This window comes from Vidua chalybeata, chromosome 3 (assembly GCF_026979565.1).
Source record: "Vidua chalybeata isolate OUT-0048 chromosome 3, bVidCha1 merged haplotype, whole genome shotgun sequence".
NCBI classification, from domain to species: domain Eukaryota; kingdom Metazoa; phylum Chordata; class Aves; order Passeriformes; family Viduidae; genus Vidua; species Vidua chalybeata.
Genome location: NC_071532.1, coordinates 64,873,737 through 64,895,015, shown reverse-complemented (window position 1 = coordinate 64,895,015; position 21,279 = coordinate 64,873,737). Strand labels below are relative to the sequence as shown.

The 21,279-nt window shown below is 42.6% G+C and overlaps 1 protein-coding gene across 1 annotated transcript in view; it reads left to right on the top strand.

Annotated features, from left to right (window-relative positions):
• Positions 1-1,132: 1,132 nt before the first annotated feature.
• Positions 1,133-21,279, top strand: part of DCBLD1 (discoidin, CUB and LCCL domain containing 1) — a 46,213-nt gene continuing 26,066 nt past the window's right edge. Inside the window, 3 exon segments of the mRNA XM_053939503.1 lie at positions 1,133-1,294; positions 1,296-1,560; positions 16,703-16,915. Of these exon segments, the coding sequence (XP_053795478.1) occupies positions 1,133-1,294; positions 1,296-1,560; positions 16,703-16,915 (640 nt within the window).

The window sequence follows — 21,279 nt, the reverse complement described above, 5'->3', positions numbered from 1 at the left end:
TCTGCCTTATATCATCTCTAACATTTTAGTCTAGATTTCAAACTCTCATTTGAAAAGAAGGGTAAGTCTCAAATACTACCAACGTGTGTTAAATACATATACCAAGAATATAATGTACTGGGTACATGGCAAAAAATATGCCTGATCACATATGGTGTCTGAAAAGTTAAAAAACAGACATTAACACTTACAAAACAAGAGCGCAATTAGAATAAAGGTTTACCAAACTTGACTTTTTCTAACATAATATAAAATCTAGCAATGTTGTCTCTGACAAACAAGTTAATTCTGTACTTCATTTTGGCATAGCAGCACAGTGTTCCTGACCTGCCAGCAGTGTGAATCCACCTGCCTCACAGCAACCCATCCCCGAAAAGACTGTACAGAGTCAGGCAGCCCACCTTCCATTCTCCAGCGTACTTTTAAAAGGCAAACCATTGGAGCCTGCTTAACATTCGGGTCTACTGCAGCTGCTGGCACTGTGTTCCCTGTCGTGCATCTGCAACCCTCCCTGTGCCACAGGTTTCTTCAGAGCTGGACAGTCAAGGTCCCACCCAGAGAGAGAGATGCCCACAGCATACTTTAGAAGACTCCTATTTAATTCAGCCCATAATTGTAACAGACAATGCTGGCACAGGTTAACCATACGGTTTGCAAACCTGCGCGTATTCACTTCCTCAGGATCGAGAAGCCCGATCACGACCCCAGCTGTGCTGAAGGGGCCGGACGCTCCCGCTTGCCTCGTCCGGCTGCACTGCCCGCCGGCCCCACTCGCGTCCGCCCCCGCGCACACACCCTGCGGCATCCCCGCGCCCCTTCCCGCCGCGGCAGCAGGAGCGACGCCTGGGAATTAGCCTGCGAACGGCAAAATAATCCTGTTTCCTCAGGAACATACTCGTATATACGAGTGCGTGTATATATGTATGTGGACATGTACATGGCTCGCCAGCTTCGGGGGCTTGCAGGCGATGCTGGGGGCTGCATGGGTTTGGGGAAACGCCGCGACCCCGGTGCAGCACCCCAGAGCGGCGGTGGGTGGGAGAAGCAGCACTCGGCGAGGGGAGGGGGCGGCGGGGCCGCGCCGGCCCCTCGGTCCACGGCAGGAGGAGGAGATACCCCGAGCGGCAGCCCAATGGGAATAGTGGCGCTTCCCCTTCTCCCGTTTCCTCTCTCCACCCCCAGCCCCAGGCCGGGGAGGCGGGAGGCGGCAGCGCTGCAGCCCGGCCACCGGCGGGGCACGGGGCCAGAGGCAGCTCCGCACGGCCCCTTCTCCGCCTCCGCAGAAACACCTGCTGGGGGGAAGGATGCCGGGAGGTGGCCGCCCCCCTCCGCGGGAGCGCGGGCTGGCTCCGGAGCCGCCCCAACGAGAAGGAGAAGAAGGAGGAGGAAGCGGAGAGGAAGAGAAAGGAGCAGGAGGGAAGTGGGGAAGTTGTGCCTTGCCCGCCCCGCCGAGAGCCGGAGTCATGGGCCCCACCGGGGGGGCGCGGGCCGCCCCCTCGCTGCTGCTCTCGCTGCTGCTCGGAGCCTCGGCCCCGCTCTGGCTGCGGGCGGAGACGCTGGGTGAGTCCGGGGCCGGGCGGGGAGGGTCGGCAGGCGCGGCCCTGGGGGCTCCCCGTGCTGGGGGCGAGCGGAGGGGTGCGGCGGGCTGCCCCCGTCGTCCTCGCCTCGCTGCTCTGCGGGAGCGTAGCCTGAGCTGCTCTCAGGGCTGTATATAGCTGACCTGGTTAATCCTCGCCGGGTTTATCCCTGTGTCTGAGTAGCTGCGAGATTAAAGTGGTAACCACCCTTACGGTAGATGTATACTACGACTTTCTTAACCTTTGTTAATTAGGACTTTTTTTTTTTTTTTTTTTTTTTTTTTTTTTTTTTTTTTTTTTTTTTTTTTTATGATAAGATAGATAAGCGGCGAAAAAGTCTCCGGCAAGTTGCGTGCAGCAGGCAGGGGGAGGCCACCTGGGCGCCCGGCTGTGGCCGCGCCTCCCCAGCCCCGGCGGGAGCCCCGGGCGCGGCGGGCGGCGCTGGGTCAGCGGCAGCACCGCGTCTGCTCCGGCCGGGGCTGGGGCCGGCAGCCGCTGTCCCACAGACGCGTACAGGCAGCTCTGCTCTCCCTATGTCTCGGGGAGAAAGTGTAATGTCCATACTCGTGCCGGGACAAAGTTTCGTAGGAATCTCAAGGGGATGTTACGAGCCTTTTTGTGGTAGTGCAGTTTGTTGCAAATCGAGTGCGGGTACCATTCTCTTTGCCCTGCGTTTTTAAACTTCCTGTGTAAATTACCAGTACAGCTGACATCTCTGACCGCGGAGTTGCAGCCCCTTGGCTGTTGCATTGCGTGGCCTGATGCCCCCGTCTTAGAAGACTTCACTGGCAGCTACTGATAAAATAGCTAGTACTGAAAACTAAGCATCGTAATGAGCTTGACAATGCATTCAGATAACTTAGAAGTCCCGTATAATGTTCCGACTTGGCTGCAAATTCCGGAACCCAGGGCTGCGCATTAGCTGTATACAGGCATTGGCATTGTATACAGGCATTGGCAGGAAGTACTTTGGCTGATTTATACCTGTTCTTCCTATAGCCTCCTCTTAACAGAGATTTCTGATACGCATTTCCACAAAAGGGAGAAGTTGGTATGAGTCGTGTTGCCACTTGCCAGCTTCTTGGTGGCTTTGCTGTTCTGTCCTCCATGTGCTGGGATTCCAATTTGATATGTTCCAGGAAACATATGTAGCAAAGAAAAAAACATTCCCGTAATCCCCTCTTTTCATCAGTGAGTTGAGGGTTTTTTTTGTTTGTTTTCTCTTTCACCAATACTTGTCCCTCACTCAATGGCACTAGGGAGAAGAAAGTCATTTGGGGTGCAAGTGAGTAATAGTAAGTCTGCTGGGATTTCAGGGGGGTTTTGTGCATACAGTAACACAGTAGTAAGTATGAATGTCCCTTCTTGTCCATATTCCCAAATTAATTGGTAAAAGCACTTTTGTTTTATTCATGTTAAAAATGTTTCTACTATCAAATCAACAGAATGGAAACACAAGTGTTATTTTGCCTGGTTCTCTTTGGATCAAACTCAGATTTACAACATAATCTGTCCAGTGTCTAGAAAGCAGAAAATATGTTGATTTCCCACCACACACTTCATTTCTCCACGGGGGAAGTTCTTCTGTGTTTGTTTATTACTATTACCCTATAAATTAGGGGCTAAGTGTTCTAAAGTCACACCAGTGGAGAAAGGAGATAAAGATAAGTGGATACAAACTTCCTGTTACACAAGCTTCTTGACTTGATTTAAAAGTTGCAGGAGAAGTGCCAGAGTGAATCAGGCTCGAGTTTCAGATAATTCTGTATCTGGTCACCACTGGTATTTCCCACCAGCTGGTTCAAAGAAAGATGCACTGGTTTAAGTATATTGATTTTAAAAAATGGAGCATTATATTTTTCTGACTCCTCTTGAGTTGACTTTACCTTCCTCTTAACTCTTTCTTGAGGGGTGCTACAGAACAAGGATGAGACGGCTGTTATAACTTCTGTTCTTTTATTTTGGTTTCAAATTAAGGAAAGACCTCTTTTTTCACTGTGGCTTGGTTATTTCAGAGGATGGCTTGTATCTGAGTGTGGTCGTGTAGAGTCCAGGTGTCAGCATTCTTTCTGTTCTTGAAAATACATTAAATGTATGTGTTGTCTGAGGAATCTGTGAATGTGGAATTTTGTTGTCCATAAAATGATAAAAAGAAAGTCTGCGCATCAAGGGAAACTATTTTAATTAAAAAAAAAAAAATTATAAGCTTAGTAGGTCTCACCTGGGAACAAACACTACATCTGTGACTGTCCGTGAGTGATATATAGCTTTGGAATTTATAATAAAAGGCAGTTCTTTTCTCTTTTTGTTCTGCTGTGCACCAATCTTCTCCTGGGGTTTCAGTTGCCAGCTCTTTACTGACAACTACAAAATATACCTTGTTCCCTGTCTGCCAGCCTCGCACAGCCATCCCATATCCTGGTATCTCTTCTAAAAATCTCCTCCAGCAGTTAGAATCCAAGGCAGAAGGGAGCCAAACCTGAACACATTATCTTCTGACTTTCACCATTCCTTGCTTTTTCTTCTGGTGTTGTTGAGCAAGACCTTGAACCGTGTAATTGTGAGCAGCAGAAATCAGAGCTGAATCTGAGTTTTCCAGAGTTTTGACTCATTTTCTATCACATTTATGGCCAGTAGGACTTAAAACTGATCCAAATGTTGTTTGTTTGTAGGAAGGCATAAGAGGAATGGGGATTTTAATCTATTAAGTACAAGATTTAAGCCACTGCTCTTGCTGTACCTCATTTATTTTCACTTCAAATAAAACACAGCTATGAAACTAGTTCATGTGGGATTTGCAGATCAGCATCCAGGAGTGAGCTTTGCTTGCTGTAGTCCTGGATCTGTTGAGAGTTGCACCCAATGCCCAGTTGGAAGAATCGATGGGGAGTAGACTTTTATGTTTTGAGGAAAGGCTGTTATTTAATGTGACAACAGTGTATCCAGTAATTACAAGAGATTATGCCTGTTCTCAGGGGCTTGCACAAAACCCTTGCTGAAGAATACTGGTGTGATCATGCTAATCCACTTTGTATGCCCGTTTCCAGCAGTTTGAAATGCAGATTGAGATGAGTCTTTCTTGTACCCAAACCCCCGCCCCCCCACTTCAGTTTCTGAATATAAGTGATTGGTAAATTTTCAGTTTGTTTGCGTTTTGTCCTTATGTCTGTTTCCTTCCTTGGCTCCCTCTCTCTTGCCTTGGGAATGCTGACTAGAATTGCTAAAGAGGGAGGCAACAGTTTTCCAGTTGCAGTTCATAAGCAATGCAAGTACCCACCACAAGAAAACTGCTATGTTTTCAGTCACACAGACTTTGCTATAAATAGCTCTAAGCTCTTCATAAGTACTTCTCTTTAGGTTATCAGGGGATGTATTTCAAACAAAATCCAAGGCAGGGAGGGCAGCAGGAGTCTCTCTGACAATGCGGGGAGAAAAAGATGCTTTGAGAAAGTTGTTATTTGTATGGCTGTTGAATGATATTTAATGAAAATTAGTTGTTGATTTGCATATGCAAAAATATATTCATTTATATTTATCAAATACAAGTGTCACCTTTAGTCCACCTGAGTTACATGGGTAGCACAGTAAAAATTAGCTTGAAAAAAATACCAATTTTGAGGACAGTCATGCTACTGTATAGAGATGCCTAAGGTACCTTTTCACAAGTATGTTAGGTACCAGGACTAGTCTAGTTTTGAAAGCCCATCTGAGCTCTCACACCATGCTGAGAAGTGTGTTCCTGTGTGGTGGCAGGCACTGAAGTCCTCAGTACAGACATCACTGTAGTTTGGGGCTGGCTGTATTGGATCAGATGCTCTCCTGTGGCATGTACTCATCAACATATGGGTTTGCACCATCTGCTAAGAATAAAACAAGCCAGACAAAATCAAAATAAAATCCTTCTGACTGGGTTCAGTGGAATGGTGTTGGATCCCAACTAACTGCAATAAAAAATATTAATAGCAATGCATAAGAATGAGCACACAACTTCCCCAAAAGGTTTAATTAGTCTTACAACTGGGAGAGGGAAACTTCAAACTGGGACAAGCTAATAGTGATGCTTAAATAAAAAAAGGATAGTGGTTTGACTAGTTTTAAGAGTATATAGATACCTTCATTTTTGCTTTCAAAAGAAATTGCAAACTATCTAATTAAACTGATTTTTGCCTGTGAAAATTGTGTGAGTGCTAAAGCCACAATTTTGAGGTTGGCTGTATGCTTGTACATAGACAGAGGCTGCCAGTAGTTTTGGTTAGGGTTGTTGATCCTGTATAATTAGGCCTGGGAGCTGAGTGTTTTGAGGAGAGGAAGCATTTTGGTCTTTCATTGCCTCTCTCCCTGTCTCTTCTTTTGACAGAGCCAGGACTTGCCTCTCAGGAGTTTCTTTCCAAGCCATGAAGGCTTAGTTTGGTGGTGGTGGTGGTACTTTCTCATCCTCTTTGAGCAAGATTTCCAGTCCCACTGCGACCATATTTGTTACTTCTGTTTCCCTGATGGGACGGGGCTGCTGTCTGGTGGCAGCTCCATTCTGCTCTCCCACATAGGCACAAAGAAGGATGAGGGCACCCATGCTGTGCAGTATTTGCCCATCTCCAAAGAGCATCAGTGAAGATGTTTTCAAGCCAACCATAATGAGGGACAGGAAAACAACTAGGGAAAGCAAGGCTAGAAACCCAGTCCCCAGGCCTTCCACAGGACCAGGGTGTTCACTTTTGTATTTAGTATCATGCATTTCAGCCCAAGCTACATCTGTAATTACATTAGTGTTCATCAGGCATTTAGTTAAGCTCTAAAACATTGTTTCTTCCTTCAGTTGCTGCAGAAACCTCATATCCATCACAGTTTTATTCCATGATGCTCAAGTTTCTGGCATTTCCACCACAAATTGTTCAACAATATTGGATTTCAGTCTAATGCTTTGACATTAAAGTTGAAGTCATGTTGATGTCATCTTCCAGATGTTCATGTCTACTGAATAAAAATTTTGTTTGTTTGTTTTATTTCAAATTACAAAAACACATGGGGAATTCTGGATGTGATCCCTCATGCTATACAAAGGCTTGTGTGTGTCCTGTCCGAAATCAAACAAAACTTTTCTTCATGGAGTAGCAGCAGAGACTTCAAAAAGCTGGAAACATAGGTGGATTTCTTCACCCACCCGAACAGAATAGCTTTGTTATGTGCCTGAGCCTTGTTGTTGCAGCTGCACTAACTACAGAAAGGAGATGTGTGGCTTCTGGCTGAAATTCACTCGTGTTTTGCTCTGGTGTCACACCAGTTCTGTGTTGGTATGTTGTTTTTATCTTAATAGTCAGCAATGCCTCACTTGAGTAAAATGAACTCATAACAACAACAACAACAAGAAGTCCACATTTTATCCTCCAGGTCTGCAAAAATATATTTTAACTTATAAAATAAATTCAATTGTCCTGTGGGTCTCCCTCTGCTGGGATGCTTTAGCAGTGAGGTTCGTGGCTCACATTTTAGCTGTTGCCTTCCCTGTTGTGTCAGCTTTCTCCCAAAGGCAGGGGTTTGTATTAGCCTATGTTTCTTATGTCAGCATGCTACAGGGGAATTGAAGTTCAAATGCCTCTGAGCTAATGAAGGCTTTTTGAGCGGTCGTGTTAACATTTTCAAACCCAAGGAATCGGCACTTACTGATCTAGTATTTTAGGAAAGACAGAAGAGACATGTTTAAACTCATGGTCCTTGCTAATGCTTGTGTTTTGAAAATTAAACCACTCTTTTTTGTAGAAGAAACTTGGTTGCTGCATTTTGTAGATGGAAGGCAAGGTAAAACTGTATCAAATGAAGCAGTTACACTGAGACATTCACTCCTGGGTTGAATGAAAAACTATTCAGACCGTTCTACTGTATCCTGTTGCAAAATTTGAGAATGTGATTGTTTAATACTACTGCTAATCAAAAAAATCTGGTCAAAATGAAATTACGGAGTTTTAGTATAAGTGGTGTACACAGGGTGACATAAAATATACTCCTCTCTGCTGTTTTCCACATCCATAAATAAATACCTTTTATGGAGTCTCATTAATGTGTCACAGAAGACAGAAATGATGCTGTGGGTCACATGCGGTGCACATCCAACACCGTAGTACTTAAGTAATGATGTAGCTGCTTTCCTATTTTTTTTTTCTTTTTAAGTTGAAAACATCTTTCACAGCGACTATATGTAACTACAATGAATTGGGAAGATCGCAAAAGCTTATGGAGCTTCTGCATGTACCATTTTGTTTAGTACCTTGAGGATGAGTATCAAGCAGGCTGGTTGTGGGACGATACTGATAAAAGGCATTTCTTGCTTTCAGTGCATCAGGTCAGAGTAGTTCTTTGATTGTTTCATCATCTTAGTTCAGTAAAATTTTGCTTCCATTTCTACTGGAGTTGCAAAAAAAATTTGTTGTTAGTTTGCAGTAACCATGGAGGAAATAGTTTCTTAGACACTGGGTTCACTGAGGCAAAAGACATGAATTTTTTTTTGTGCTGATCAATGACAATTATTGTTTCCATCACAAACCAATTTGTTTTCTCTTGAGTTATTTGTTGATTTACACTTTAGGGATAATGGGGTGTTTGTATAATTCACTTTGAGAAAAGTAGCATCCTTTCTCTTGTCCTTTCTTATTAACCAATTATATATTCCACCTAGACGTGCAGGCACAAAAGGTGGATGCGTGATTTTTCAAGTAAGTCAGGACAAGTTTGATTTCTAGAAAAAAAGATCATCCTTCATCATTGATAACTGTCTTGCTTGACATGTATCATACTAACAAGGTAATTGCATATTAAAATTAGGGGAGTGTGTGGTTTCATTCTATCATGTTCAGCCACTTCCTCTTGCCCAAATTAAAACTGTTTAGAAATCTTGCCTTCCCACCTGCTACTGTAACTGGAACAGCTCTGCTTCAGCCTCTCCTTACCCTGGTGTCTCTGAATTTCCTGTCCCTGTGGGTTTGTCAGTCCTTAGCACTGCTGTGAATATTCCTATTCCTGTGCAACCCAATATTCGAGTCTGGCCTTGAGCTTGCAGCATATGTTTCCCACACGGTCCAAATTTGGTGCAGTATACTGTAAGTTAATCTCCAGTAAAGCATAGCGGAGAGAAAAACCTGGGAAGAAAACAGATGGAGAAAGTAGAGCAAACAATTTGCATACATATGATATGACTCTTAGTTAAGATTAGCATTTCCTACTTTGCCTGAAAAGCCCTTAATAAAAATCCAACTTCATGTTTGCCTCAAGTCAGCAGAACTGGAGGAGATGCCCTAATGGCAAAATGTCTGCCCAACGCAGGGACAGCCCAGCACAGGATGGGAGGGAGCTCCATCTCCTGCTCCAGCCTTGTGTTGTTGACACATTTCTGGGATGCTGTAGGCAGAGGGGCAGGGAAGAATCTGCTGTCTGTGGGATATTTGCTTCTCATAGCCTTCATAGCTCTGAACCATCACCAGGGTCCTGAGTTACTCTGCACAGGTGGCTGATGGAGGAATGTGGCCATCGTCCCATTTATTTATAGTCCTTCCCAGTTCTTTCTGAGCATGCAGGTACAAGAAGTGGCTGGCAATGGACTCGGTGCCTTCTCTGCACTTGAGGTGTGTAATATGGACATGTATCTCATAGTAATCATTTATTTATTTAGAAAACAAAAAATCAGTTTCCCTTTTGCAAAAATGGGACTCTAAGATTCCTCTGAAATTTCCATGCATGTGTAGCTCCATTCTCATATCTGCACATTCACATATCTGCACACCTGCACAACAATAAGCTGTTGAGGTGGTCAGTCACAGCAATATGCCACCTTCATAAAAGGAAAGCATTGAAAAATATTTAAATGAAGCCATGCAGTAAATAAATAAATTACAAATCTCTTTTGTTTCAGCAGTTAAAAAGGCATAGAAGTTTTCTCACACCCACAAGCTCAAGATGCTGTATTTAGAGTGCTGAAAAGCAAATTCCAGTACTGAAGCTCGCTTCTCTGGCGGGCTACATTTGGGTATAGTGCCTAAGTCCTGGAAGCAGTGACTAAAACATACTTATTTTTGACATGTACTCTGGTACTGTCTGTCTTTCACAGATTGCAGCAGAATCAGATCGTGATTCACATTTGTGTTAGTGTAAGAAAGACTTTACTACTTGTTCAGGTTTCAAACCTGCATGCTGAGTGTAAATTTCTGGCTTAGTGGACATGGCTTTGTGTTGATAGAAGAAGTTGCTTATGAGATAATCTGCTTTCTTTTGACCTTTTAGCAGCTAAATAAATAAAATCTCAGATCTTGGTATGTATTTGTCTTTGTGAACTTCTGCAAAGGTGAGAGGTTTCTGGGATAGTAAAGGCTGCCCATGTCAGTTGTAGCAATCCTGTAAAGTCACTGCCATGTAGCTGGAAGGATTTCCCTGGCTACTCCCAGATGGCTGTGCTGCAATGGCTAAAAAACTCATTCTGAAAAATGGTGATATGGATGTAAGCTACGTTGCTAGATAAGAGATTCAGAAGGGTTGTCAGGGTTTTTTTCCTGATTATGGCAATCCAACTAGTTACCAAAATAACTTTTCATATGTTTGAGGCAGAGCATCTCATGAGGCTGGCTGCAGGGGACATCCTGAGGAAAGCCAGTTCCCAGCCACAGTCTGAATGGCTGTGGGGGTGATGGCAGCTGGGCATATGGTGGGAATTTGTGATTTATGGAACCGCCACAGAACCAATTTGAGGTCATTTGCTTATTTCTCATTTCTACTGTAAGAGGGACATTACAGTAAATAATGTCTGTGAAGAGGAGGGGAAAACATGCTGTGGTTTGTTTGGCCTCCTTCACCTTTTGCATCCCTTTGAAGTTGGTAAGTAAATAATTTGGGCAATAAAATCAGCACTCCACAGTGTTCCTTTGTTTCTTCTGCTGCTCTACCTTCCCTTCCTGCTCTCAGCCCTCCTGCCAGCCACCACTTGGTTAGTTTGGGCAGTGAAATAAGTATCCTCAGGAACTGCTGCAGCACAAAGGATAAAATGTTTCCTGACTTCCTAATGGAGTTAAATTAAAATGCAACTCAAAGAAAACATTTATGTGCTATTTGTTTTCCCTTTTGCAATAGGGTATACTGTGATGTGGGAGACTTTTTCCCTTAAAAAGATATTAATACTACTTTGAAGGCCATGGATCATGACAGTCACTTTTTTTCTTTTTTCATTATAGACTTGCCTTAATTTCTAATGGCTTCTTTCATTATTTGAAAATAGGTTTTTTTTTCTGTATTCACAAAATATTGTGAAGAATGTAAAGCTGGACTTCGAAAAATCCTCCTGTGGACTTATAGGCTTTTGAAGCAGGGCTCAGCCAGTTGCTTGGCTGGTGTAAATGGCATCTGCCCTGAATCTAGGGGCTTGTGAAATCCCCAAATGTGTGACCATTTCTCCCTCTACCTCCCCATGGTGCCTCTGGCTCTGGGCCCCAGCATGGCTGAGAAGGAGGACTGGGGGTTCTCACCTGTCCAGCAATGCATCAGGGCTGTGGTGTTGCCCTTTGTTTGAGCTCGCTGCCAGGAAAAGCACAAAGCTCTGACATCTCACCATTCTCTGTGGAAGTGCAGGGTTTATTTAGGTCCTGGTTGCATGGAGGTGTTTCTTCTGTTGTAATGGCGCAGTAAAGAGCTGATGCTCTTGACCTGGATTTGGCAGTGGAGAAGTTAGAGATGAAGCACTTAACTCTGCATTTTACTCCATCACCTGAGAAAGCAGTGAAGGCGTAACCCATTTGTGTTTGCAGCATGCGTGATTCTGTTAGTGATTAAAGTTAGAGTTGTTGTATGAAAACCTAAAGTGTTTTCAGACCACTGCAGTGGATTTGGATGGCATCTGCCAAGAAAACTTGGATTTTCTCTTTTCTCCTATCCCACGTGAGCAGAGAGGGCACAGGTTTGACTGGAAGGAGTGGATTTCTTTCTTAGATACTTGTCTGTTCTTATGCATAACTCAAATCTTATTTCAAGCACAGATGCAAAACTCCTTGACTCAGTTAATATTGTAGCTTTTAGTAAACTGGAGTTATCACTTCAGTGAAAGCAATGTGGAAGATGAGACAAATCTCTTTTCTCCTTATGGGTCTTCTCATCAGAGCTCTCAGAGCCATAGCCTTGACTCCATGGCATTTTGCTCCCTTTGGCTATGCTCATTTGCTGCAGTGGGTGTTCAGAAAATGCTGATTTTTTTGGCTGGATTCAAAGTTTAGGTATTCAAACCCAGTTTTCTGCTTTCAAATGAAGGAGTGGAAAGGAAGAAGGACAGGCCATGAGCTCCCAACAGCTCTGTTCCCTGTCCTCCATGTGGAGTAGAGGGAGCTTGCCTTCTCCCAAGCCACCATGAAGGTGACTTTCAAAAAGATGTCAAATGGGGTGAGAGGAGGCAGGGAAAGAGTGGGCAGCCAAGGGACATCAGGTAGAAGTAGTCTGTAATCATGGAGACCAAGTGGGAAAAGCTGGGGCCCCACAGGGCTTGTCCAGTGGAATGGAAGAGGGCAGGGAGCCGCAGGCTGAGCGTGTGATCACACCTAGGTATAACACGTATTTAGCACTGGAGTGAGTCCAAGGCTGTTATGAATTGCTTCATGAGGGTGAATCAGAAGGATGAAAAAGGCAGCTGTTTGCTGCCAGGATATTGTAGCAATGCTTTTGAAAATGCTTTGATATCATACTCTGTAACTGTTTTGTAGCTGGCCAAATCAACATGTTTCTGAAAGGTACGGCACATGAAAACTTTGTAGAGCACTTATTTGAAAAACTGTAGCCTTTTGCCTGTCTCAGAAGGGAATGTGCAGAGTGGTTTCATGAAGGCACTGTGTGCATCCACACGTGTGTGGAGCCAAGGGGTGGAAAAGCCCAGGGGGAAAGGAGTGAGACACCGTGGCTCAGATTGTGTGCTGGGCCTAGGAAGGGATGGAAGGAGAGAATCAGTCCAGTCAGGTGGTTCTGGGTGACAGGAGGGTACCTGAAGGAACCAGCATCATCTTCAGGGATCTCTCTGCTGCTTCTGGCACCACCACCATTTTGCTAAAGCCCCAGTATCTACCGCGGGCTGTGTCCCAGGCAGCTCACAGGATGGAGCTAGAGCTTGTTTGTGGGCATTGATTTCATCACCTCTGTCCTTCCTGGGCAGGTTAGATCCTGGAGGAGGTCCTCCTGCCTGTGGGCCAGCAACTATGGTCAGACCTAGCCCAGACACAGATGCTTGAAGCTACTTCTCCACCTTGTCCCACATGCATCCATTATGTGTGTGTCTGAGGGTGGGGATACCTGCCAGCCCCTTGGTGTCCCTTCTTGCCCTCTCCACAGCCACATGTGCTGCTGTCTTCTGGTGGGATCCCAGGTTTGTGTTTTCAAACATGCACTGCTCTTGGTGAGCACCATGTGAGAGAGGGCAAGGTGTGAGTGGTGAGCCTGCTGCTGTGGCAGAAGGTGCCAGTTGTGGTTCTTTCTTCTTGGGGAGTTGTTTCCATCATCTGCCATGGGAGATTATTTTTATCTCTGGTAAACAGCCTTAATTCCAGTGCTGTGTGATCCTTGGCACAACCTGCATGTAGGCCAACAGGTGGTCGCCCACGATTCAGAGATCATGATCTTGGTCTTGATTCAAGTGCCGATGGGAACCTGTTCTACAAAGCATGTTTGATGTGTTTTCAATAACTCCTGGTGCTGAGGAGAGATTTTATTAAATCTGAGTAGGTTTAGATTCTCTGGTTGTTTAGTATCTTGTGCTCAAATATGTCGCTTTGCTCCTGTCCAGTGAGAAGTGATGGAACCTGGATGTCTGAGGCAAGGCTGACAGCTTCTTGCCAAATGGGGTGATAGAAAACAGTTCTCAGAAGTAATGATAAGTGAAAATTTAGTGTCAGCAAGAAAGTGTGTCAAACTGACTTGTTAAATAAACATATTTCCATCCAGAAGAGCTGTGCCTATAGAAAAGAGTGTGACATCAGGTGTTTAAGCCATAGTTTTCATAAGGACAAGGAGTTGTGTTTTCAACTCTGTGTATTTTAAGTTTGGCCAACACATTTCTACTGAAAATCAAAATTTCCTGTGGAAAATAATAAGAGCAAAACTAATGGTAGTATTGTTCACATTTTACATTTGTAATGTGACTAGGGATATGCTTGAATTCCTTACTAGCCTCCTTTTCTGAGCCCATGTTATATAGTGATGTTATATTTATGTTTTTTACTAATATTTAGTCATTAATTCGCTCTTTGACTTGTCAGATCCTAACCTTTATTCTACCTTCTGTCTATACCTTCTGACTCCTTTTGGGTGTGTTTTCCAGCAAATTTCAGTGTACCAGAGCAAAGAAAAATCTTAATCTTGCTGAGAAACTCAGAATTCAGAGCTGCAGTCAGCTTTCTCTGTAAGAAGCAGTAGTTACTAGGACTTGGTCTGACTTTTTGGACATTACTTTGGTTCTTGTGGCAAACAAGTTTTTATCATTAGGTTTTGCTTCATGGCAGGCAGGCAGAACTGAGGCAGCAAGGGCAAGGGATGTTCTAGGTGCAGGCTGATGCTGAGCCTTCCTCTCCTGAGCTAGAGTGTTTCGATGGCCATGCTCCACCAGTGACAAGTCAGAAAATAGCATTTATGCTTTCTTAGCTCAAAAGATGTTCTGGTGTTAATGCTCTCTCTCAAAGACTGATTTAACAAAAAAAGAAAAAAAAAAAAAAAAGAAAAAAAAAAAAAAGGAGTTTTCCTGGGAACAAGACCTTGTATAACCTCAACAGAGGAGGGTGGCAGGCTGAGGTCTATCATGCGTGGCTTTGCCTGTACACTTTCTGCAGAAATATGAGGCTCTGTGACCTGGATAGTCATCAAGGTCTTATCATGATAGCAAGGTCTTTACAGTTCTTGAGCAGCATTTTGCACCACAAAAGATCCTTGGCATTGTACAAAGGTGCCAGAGGCCAGAATATAGCCCAGTAAGGTGAAGTCTATGACTTTCCATTTTAAGGAGTTCTTCCCCATGTGGTTCTGTAACTTTACCATTGTTTTTCCTTTTTTTCCCTAATAAGGATATGTTGCAAATGCAGCTCAATATTGTAGTTTCTTTATTCCAGCTAAAATAAATTCTCTCAGTTAGAAGCATGCAGTTTAAATTAAAGGCCATGGGCAGTTCTTTTTTTACTGTACAGCAGTTGGCTACGTGGGCATCAAGGTTGTCCTGTGTCCTGCTGGAAGTGATCTGGTTTTACACTGCCTAGACCTCTATGGACCCCTCTCCCTTCAGAAAGTTGACAGCTCATGTACCATATTGTTCTTTATATCTTCAGTCATGCTGCCAGAAGTTTCCATTAAAAGGTGATTTGCTCATGAAGCCAGCTTGCCTTTCATTTGAGTATTTTCCTAGGCATCCTAAAATCAATAGTGCTTGGTTATAAACCCTGAACAACAGATGTTTTTTAAAGCATGTGAAAAAGGAGATCTGAAAAAAACCATATTGAATATGTTTTATGGTGATATGATTTTGGATCTATATCTGCTATTCACCTCTATTCCCAGCATGAACCTATGACAAAAATAAATACTAGGCAACAAAGCTAGTAGTAATGCCAAAGCTTCAAAATAAATGTGATTGCTTGTGAAAAAGCAGTTGAGTGAGTTGGATGAAATGGCAGTGTAATTATATGGTAGCAAGTCAAAGTTTGATAGCTTGGAGCTTATCTTAGCACAGCATGCCACTTACCCCCCCAACCTTCCTTGGTATGGCATGTTTCTTTTTCAACACTTCATTCCTAGTTTTCCCTTTTTAAAAAATCCTATCAAACCTTAAGTTTGTTGTTTCTAATGATTTTGGAAGGAAATTCAGATAGTAATTAAAATGGCACAGACCAAAACCGTTTAACCAAAATATCCCCAAAGGGAAATTTTGGGTAGTTAAAGTGAACATTGTGAATTCCCAGCTCTGCAGGATTCTTTATTTTGTTAACACTTCTTGGATTAGCCTCAATTTTGCCAAGATAAAGAATAACAGTATGCAAGACTCCTGTGGAAAGTATGCCTATGCCCTAAATGACTTAAAACTGAGGACTGCCTGTTACATGTATGACTACCACATGTATGACTACCACACTAGTCCACTGTCACAAATATTTCCATTATTTGGAAGATTGAGCAGAACAAAATGGCTTAAGCTTTAGTACACAAATTTTAAGTTTTTAGTATGCTTTTAAATAGTTCAGTAAAAATTGCTTCCTTTAGTAGTCAAGGTCTCTTATCTGATACCTGCTTCCTTCCCCCTCTATGGATGCTTCCTGTTTTCCATGTCAGTCCACACATCCCCCCCATGTATTTCCATGCATCTTTTCCTGTTGTCCTCTGATCTGCTGCAGCTGCTCCTCAGATGCCTCTCCACCAAGGAGAGGTACCAGAGCCGAGCTGGCTCCTATACAGTGGCATGAAGACACACTTTGAGGACCCCTATCCTCACCTCTTGAGCAAAGAGGCAGCAGCACATGCTTTTCTGGGCATGCTGCTGCAAAGTAGCCTGTGTACCATTAACCGTGCACACCCCACTTTGCAAGTCTCTCTTGTGTCTTCACCCTGTGCTGTTAGTATTGTGCAAGTGGCACAAGAAAAACAACAGGAAAATAAGATGTGTCAGGTCTGTGATAGTATGCAGTTAAGTCACGTCTGTGCTTTCATGCATGACTCAGTTACCCTCTCTGAGATGGCTATTGCTGTGGAAATAAAATGCTGACTGATAACTGGGAGAAAATTACTTAAGGAAGGATCCTGCTCCTTACATGTGGAATTGCATCTTCAGAGATGTAGTAAGGTTTGGCTATAAAGCAGAAAGACAGAGAGACAAGACATTGTCTGTACATTACTGTCAAATACACCCTAGTTCATGAGTGTTTCCAACCCTTCTTTCTATTGCTTTCCAAGAGAAATGTGACTATATTTATTTCAGTTACCTATGTTCCAACAAGAGCAGAACTGAGGTGGAGTATTACAAAATACTTATTTAAAAGGGAAAAGTGCACGAGACATGAGTATGTAGTAAGTATTTTCTTACTTTTTTTTTTTTTTTAATTGAGGAATACATTCTGTTTCTCTTCCATTTTGTTCTCCTACTGCAGGGGATGGATGTGGGCACACAGTGATGTATCAAGACAGTGGGACACTGGCATCTAAGAACTATCCTGGGACATACCCAAACTACACTCTTTGTGAAAAGAAAATCCAAGTGCCTCCAGGAAAACGCCTGATCTTGAAAATTGGAGACCTGGATATCGAATCACAGAAATGCGAGTCCAGCTACCTTACCATCCAGAGCTCTTCAACATTGCATGGTATGTAAGAGACAAGGCCGTGGTTGATTCATGAACTGGTGAAACTGTGAGTAAAAGGCAGCTTAGCAAAATGCAAGAAATGTCAGTCTTTCTCCTCCTTTCTGTATTCAGGTGTTTTGTTCTCTGTGTGGGAAGCCATTGTCCCACCGTGTGTAGTTCTGCCAAGGCTGAGGGTGCTGCCATGCTGTGCTGCAGAGGGGCTGCCAGGGCTCTGGCACAGCACTCCTCAGCGCTCTGCCTTCACACCTGCAGAGCTGGACCATCACAGTTCTGGTACAGCAAGTCTGTAGATCTGTATCAGCCCTGTTCCCTTCTTGTGTAGGGGAAGAGCTTCCTCACAAACCAGACAAAGATGAGAAATTGGAGTCAGTGATCCTGTGTGTCTCTATTTATAGGCAGTCCATGGCTCAGAGATAACCTTTTTAATATTGCTAGCTGTTAGCCACCTTACTAATGTACAGGCTTTAATACTTGCAGATATTAAATGCATACAGCCAGACTGTGCTCTTGTAAGAGATTTGCACAGGAAGATAAGCAAATAATCTGCTACAGCTGTGCACTTCAAACAATCATAACGGCAACAGGATTCTCCCCCGGGAGAACATGAGGCCTTCCTCAAAATGGTTTTCCCAACCAGTTGTCACAGAAACTTTTGATCTGCACTTTCTAGAAGAGTCAAACTGATTTTCAAGTCATGCACTCTTTTTCAGAAATCCAATTTAAATTCAAAGCTGCAAGGAGTTCTGCAATGTAGGAATAAACTCATGAATTGACAGTTCATAAAATTTTGCCTGCTGAGAGTGGGCTGTGTAGCCCTTCCGTCAGCTGAGGCTAAATGTACTGTCCTGGACTTAACAAGCAGAATGGATTCAAGGGAAAAATGTGATGAAGATACGAGCTGCACAGAGCCTCTGCAGGTTTTCCACCTCGCTGCTTGGCTCAGAAAAGTATGTGGTTCTCCAAAGATGAGATCTCACAGGATGTCTTAGTAGTAAGGAGGGTTGATTGCCTTTCATTTATCAGCATGATGGGCTTATCACTCATCTGGTAAGAGAAGATCAAGTGAGGTATTAAAGGCTTGCTCACAAAGGAAGGTAAAGGTAATTATTGTTCTCGTGGGGGAGGTATTACATCTTGAAACAACCTTCAATAAGAGTGGGCAGTGACATGCTGATATCTAAGCCTGCACAGAGCTTGATTAGAGGCATAAGGAACATCTCTGTTCATGTGTGCTGGGATTTTTTAGTGTTATTTCTTTTTTCATTGTGAGAGTGGTGAGGCACTGGAACAGGTTGCCCAGAGAAGTTGTGGATGCTCCATCCCTGGAAGAGTACAAGGCCAGGTTGGATGGGGACCTGACCAATCTAATCTAATGGAAGGTCCCTGCCCATGTCAGGGAGGGTTGGAATTAGATGGTCTTTAAGATCCCTTACAACCCAAGCCATTCTATGGTTCTGTGATCCATTTCATAGCTAAGTAATGAGTTGTGTTCACCTGAAGCAGTCTGTCTGTACTTGGCAGTAAGAAATAGATGGTTATTATTGCATTAGCATATCTTTGAATAATTTTTATTGATACTCTCTTGACATTTCTAATGTAAATCTTCTCGGAAACAGGGATAAATCAACATATTGTTTTTTGAAGTGAAAAATGAAGCTTGGATATTGATTGAAATTCTGACTCCTTACAGATCAGCCTGAAGGCATCTTCACATCATTTAAACTGCAGTTATTTAGCCTATAAGCACAGAATAACTGTGTATTATGCAATCAAGTCCACATAATTAATTATTTTAAAGTATTCCCACACCCATTTTCAGATCTGATTAGTAACGTCTGATGCATGTGGACTATATTTTGCATTCTCAGTAGTGAACTGCACAATTAGCAGATTTTGGTCATATCTGATTAAAGCAGTTTTATAGTTTAGGCAGACTTACCATCTGTAATGGTTTTTGTGGTCTGCTCACTGTAGACTTTCCCACCAGCATACCTACAGAGTGTCTGTTCTACATTCAGGCAAATCCATGCAGAATGGATGTGGAAATAGTTCTGTAGGCATAAATTCATTATGTTGCTTATGTTTTAAAGGACAAGTGAATTCTTAGATGAGATTAGAGCTTCTGTAAGTCATTTTTTTCAGCAGTCTTGCTATAGCTTTGGGTTTCAATATGCATTCATGCAAGTAAAAGAAGCCCTGTGAATAAGCACTGCTATATCCATTCAGTCTGTTAAGTGTCCTTTTAGACAGCTGTTTCTGAACTCAGATCTCCTTTTTGCAACCCATCCCTCTTCATGAACATCTACAGGTAGGTCAACATCTTCCCTCTGGCCAAGGAGATAGACCTTAAGCATCGAAATTCTTTCATGGGATGATGGAGACTTGAAAATAATTTTGCAAGCACTGAAAACATCTGAGCAATTAAAAACTAATCTTTGTGTGTTTTCTGTATTTGACCTCAGTTTAAAAAGGAAAACCTAAAAAGCAAAGTATGAAAGATGACAATGTGAATACTGCTCATGTTTCAAATTAGTCTGAGCAGCATTTGCTCTTTATTTAGGAGGTTTGCAATTACAAGACAATAGGGTCCAAAGGGAAATATGTTTTAAATATCATGCTGATTTCTTCAGCTCTACAGAAGACAACAGCATGAATGCCAGTATGAATAAAAACATCTGTTGAGGAGTATATCTGAAGCTTGGAAAATTGGTCAGAGGCAAAACACTAGATTATGCGTACAAATATAAAATTAGTGTGAAGAAGGCTTCAGATGATAAAGTATTGTTTTCCTTTTAGATTTCTTCCAGTCTTCGCATTTAACTGTGATTCATTCATCATTATAACCATCTGCAGGGATTCTTGCAATACAGCAAGGAGTAACTCAATTTGTCTTTGGGGTATTTATGTTCCATGCAGCAAAGGGAATCTGTTAAATACAAATGAAGGGATTAATTGGTTTATGTTAGCAGGAACATTGATGCTACTTTAGTAAGTTGGTGACTACAGATTAGAGCACCTACATGCAGATTTTATAAAAGTTCAAGACATTCCTTGAATTCTGCAGACAGATAGAGTATGATTCATTCCTAGAAAAGCATGCAGTTGTTGTATATGCTGATCTACTGAAGCCTTTCTCAGTGTCAACTAAAACACAAATGTGACACTACAGTTCTTCTCACCTTTGGTACTTCTCAGCTTTGGTGGACCTGTGAAAGCAACTATTGAATTGATATTTCTCCAATATTGCAATTAAAAGATGATAGTTAAATAATCTTAATGAATCTCTGAAACTGGAGCCATACAGGGTCTTGACACTGTATCTCTGAGTTATTACTCTGCAAATTATTTTCTTCAGTGTTCACTGGAGAAAGGAACCTGTAGCAAGCCTTTTCTTTCAAGCTGTTAGCTCTGTATCCAGACGTAGCTGTGAAAATATTAATCATCAGTCAGCAAAGGGAGTCTGACACCCGTTTTGGTGAAACTGAGTCACCTTTGTCTGACAAACATTTAAATATTAGCACAGCTTTGCACAGGTTGTCTGTAAGAGAAATAAATAGATCATCATGGTCTGTTTCAAAGGCACAGTTTTTGACTGGATTAAAATATGGTGTTGTTTGTCCCACAGAAAATTAATATGAGCATAATCTCACAGTGCAGACAAGGTGCAGCCTTTACCAAAATGCTTTTCTTCTTGAGTTAATTGCATTATCTGAGCATATTAAAAATACTGAGCTCTGAAGTAGAGCTTCTGATTTTTTAATTAGTTAAAGGGATATGTGAAAACAAGATTAACCATGTCAGCCCTGTAGTTCTCAAGAACAAAATTTGCACTACTTATGAAGGTGGATCATAAATGTTTTAAAAGTTTGACTGCTTTTAGTCTGCTTCTTTTCATGTTTCTATCAAATTTCTGTACCTCTTTTGACCCCTTTCTTTTGCTTTTTTCTATCTCTTCCCCATCTAATGGCTTGGTATTTTTTCCCTTAATTTTGTGAGATGATCATCAGTCTTGACTGGAGAGAAAACCAAAAGAAGAGATAAGTGCCTACTTTACTTCCTCATTCACTTGCAGTCAGTAGGAGGTTGATGTGTTCCTCTGGGGTGGATGTCAGAGCTGCTGAGTGACTAGTAATAATTTGGAGAGTTAGTGCAGTTGACTTGTTCTTGCATAATTTACAGCTGGTAACTAATGTGAAATAGAGAATTTACTGAAAATGCTTTCTTCTCCCCACACCCCATCACTAAAGGTACAGAGTGCTTTTGGATGCTTCTTACCTGTCATTATGACTTGAGGGGATTCATCAAACCAGTCACTCCTTATTATGTATTGAAATAAATATCTTGTTTGAATAATGGGTGTGTCC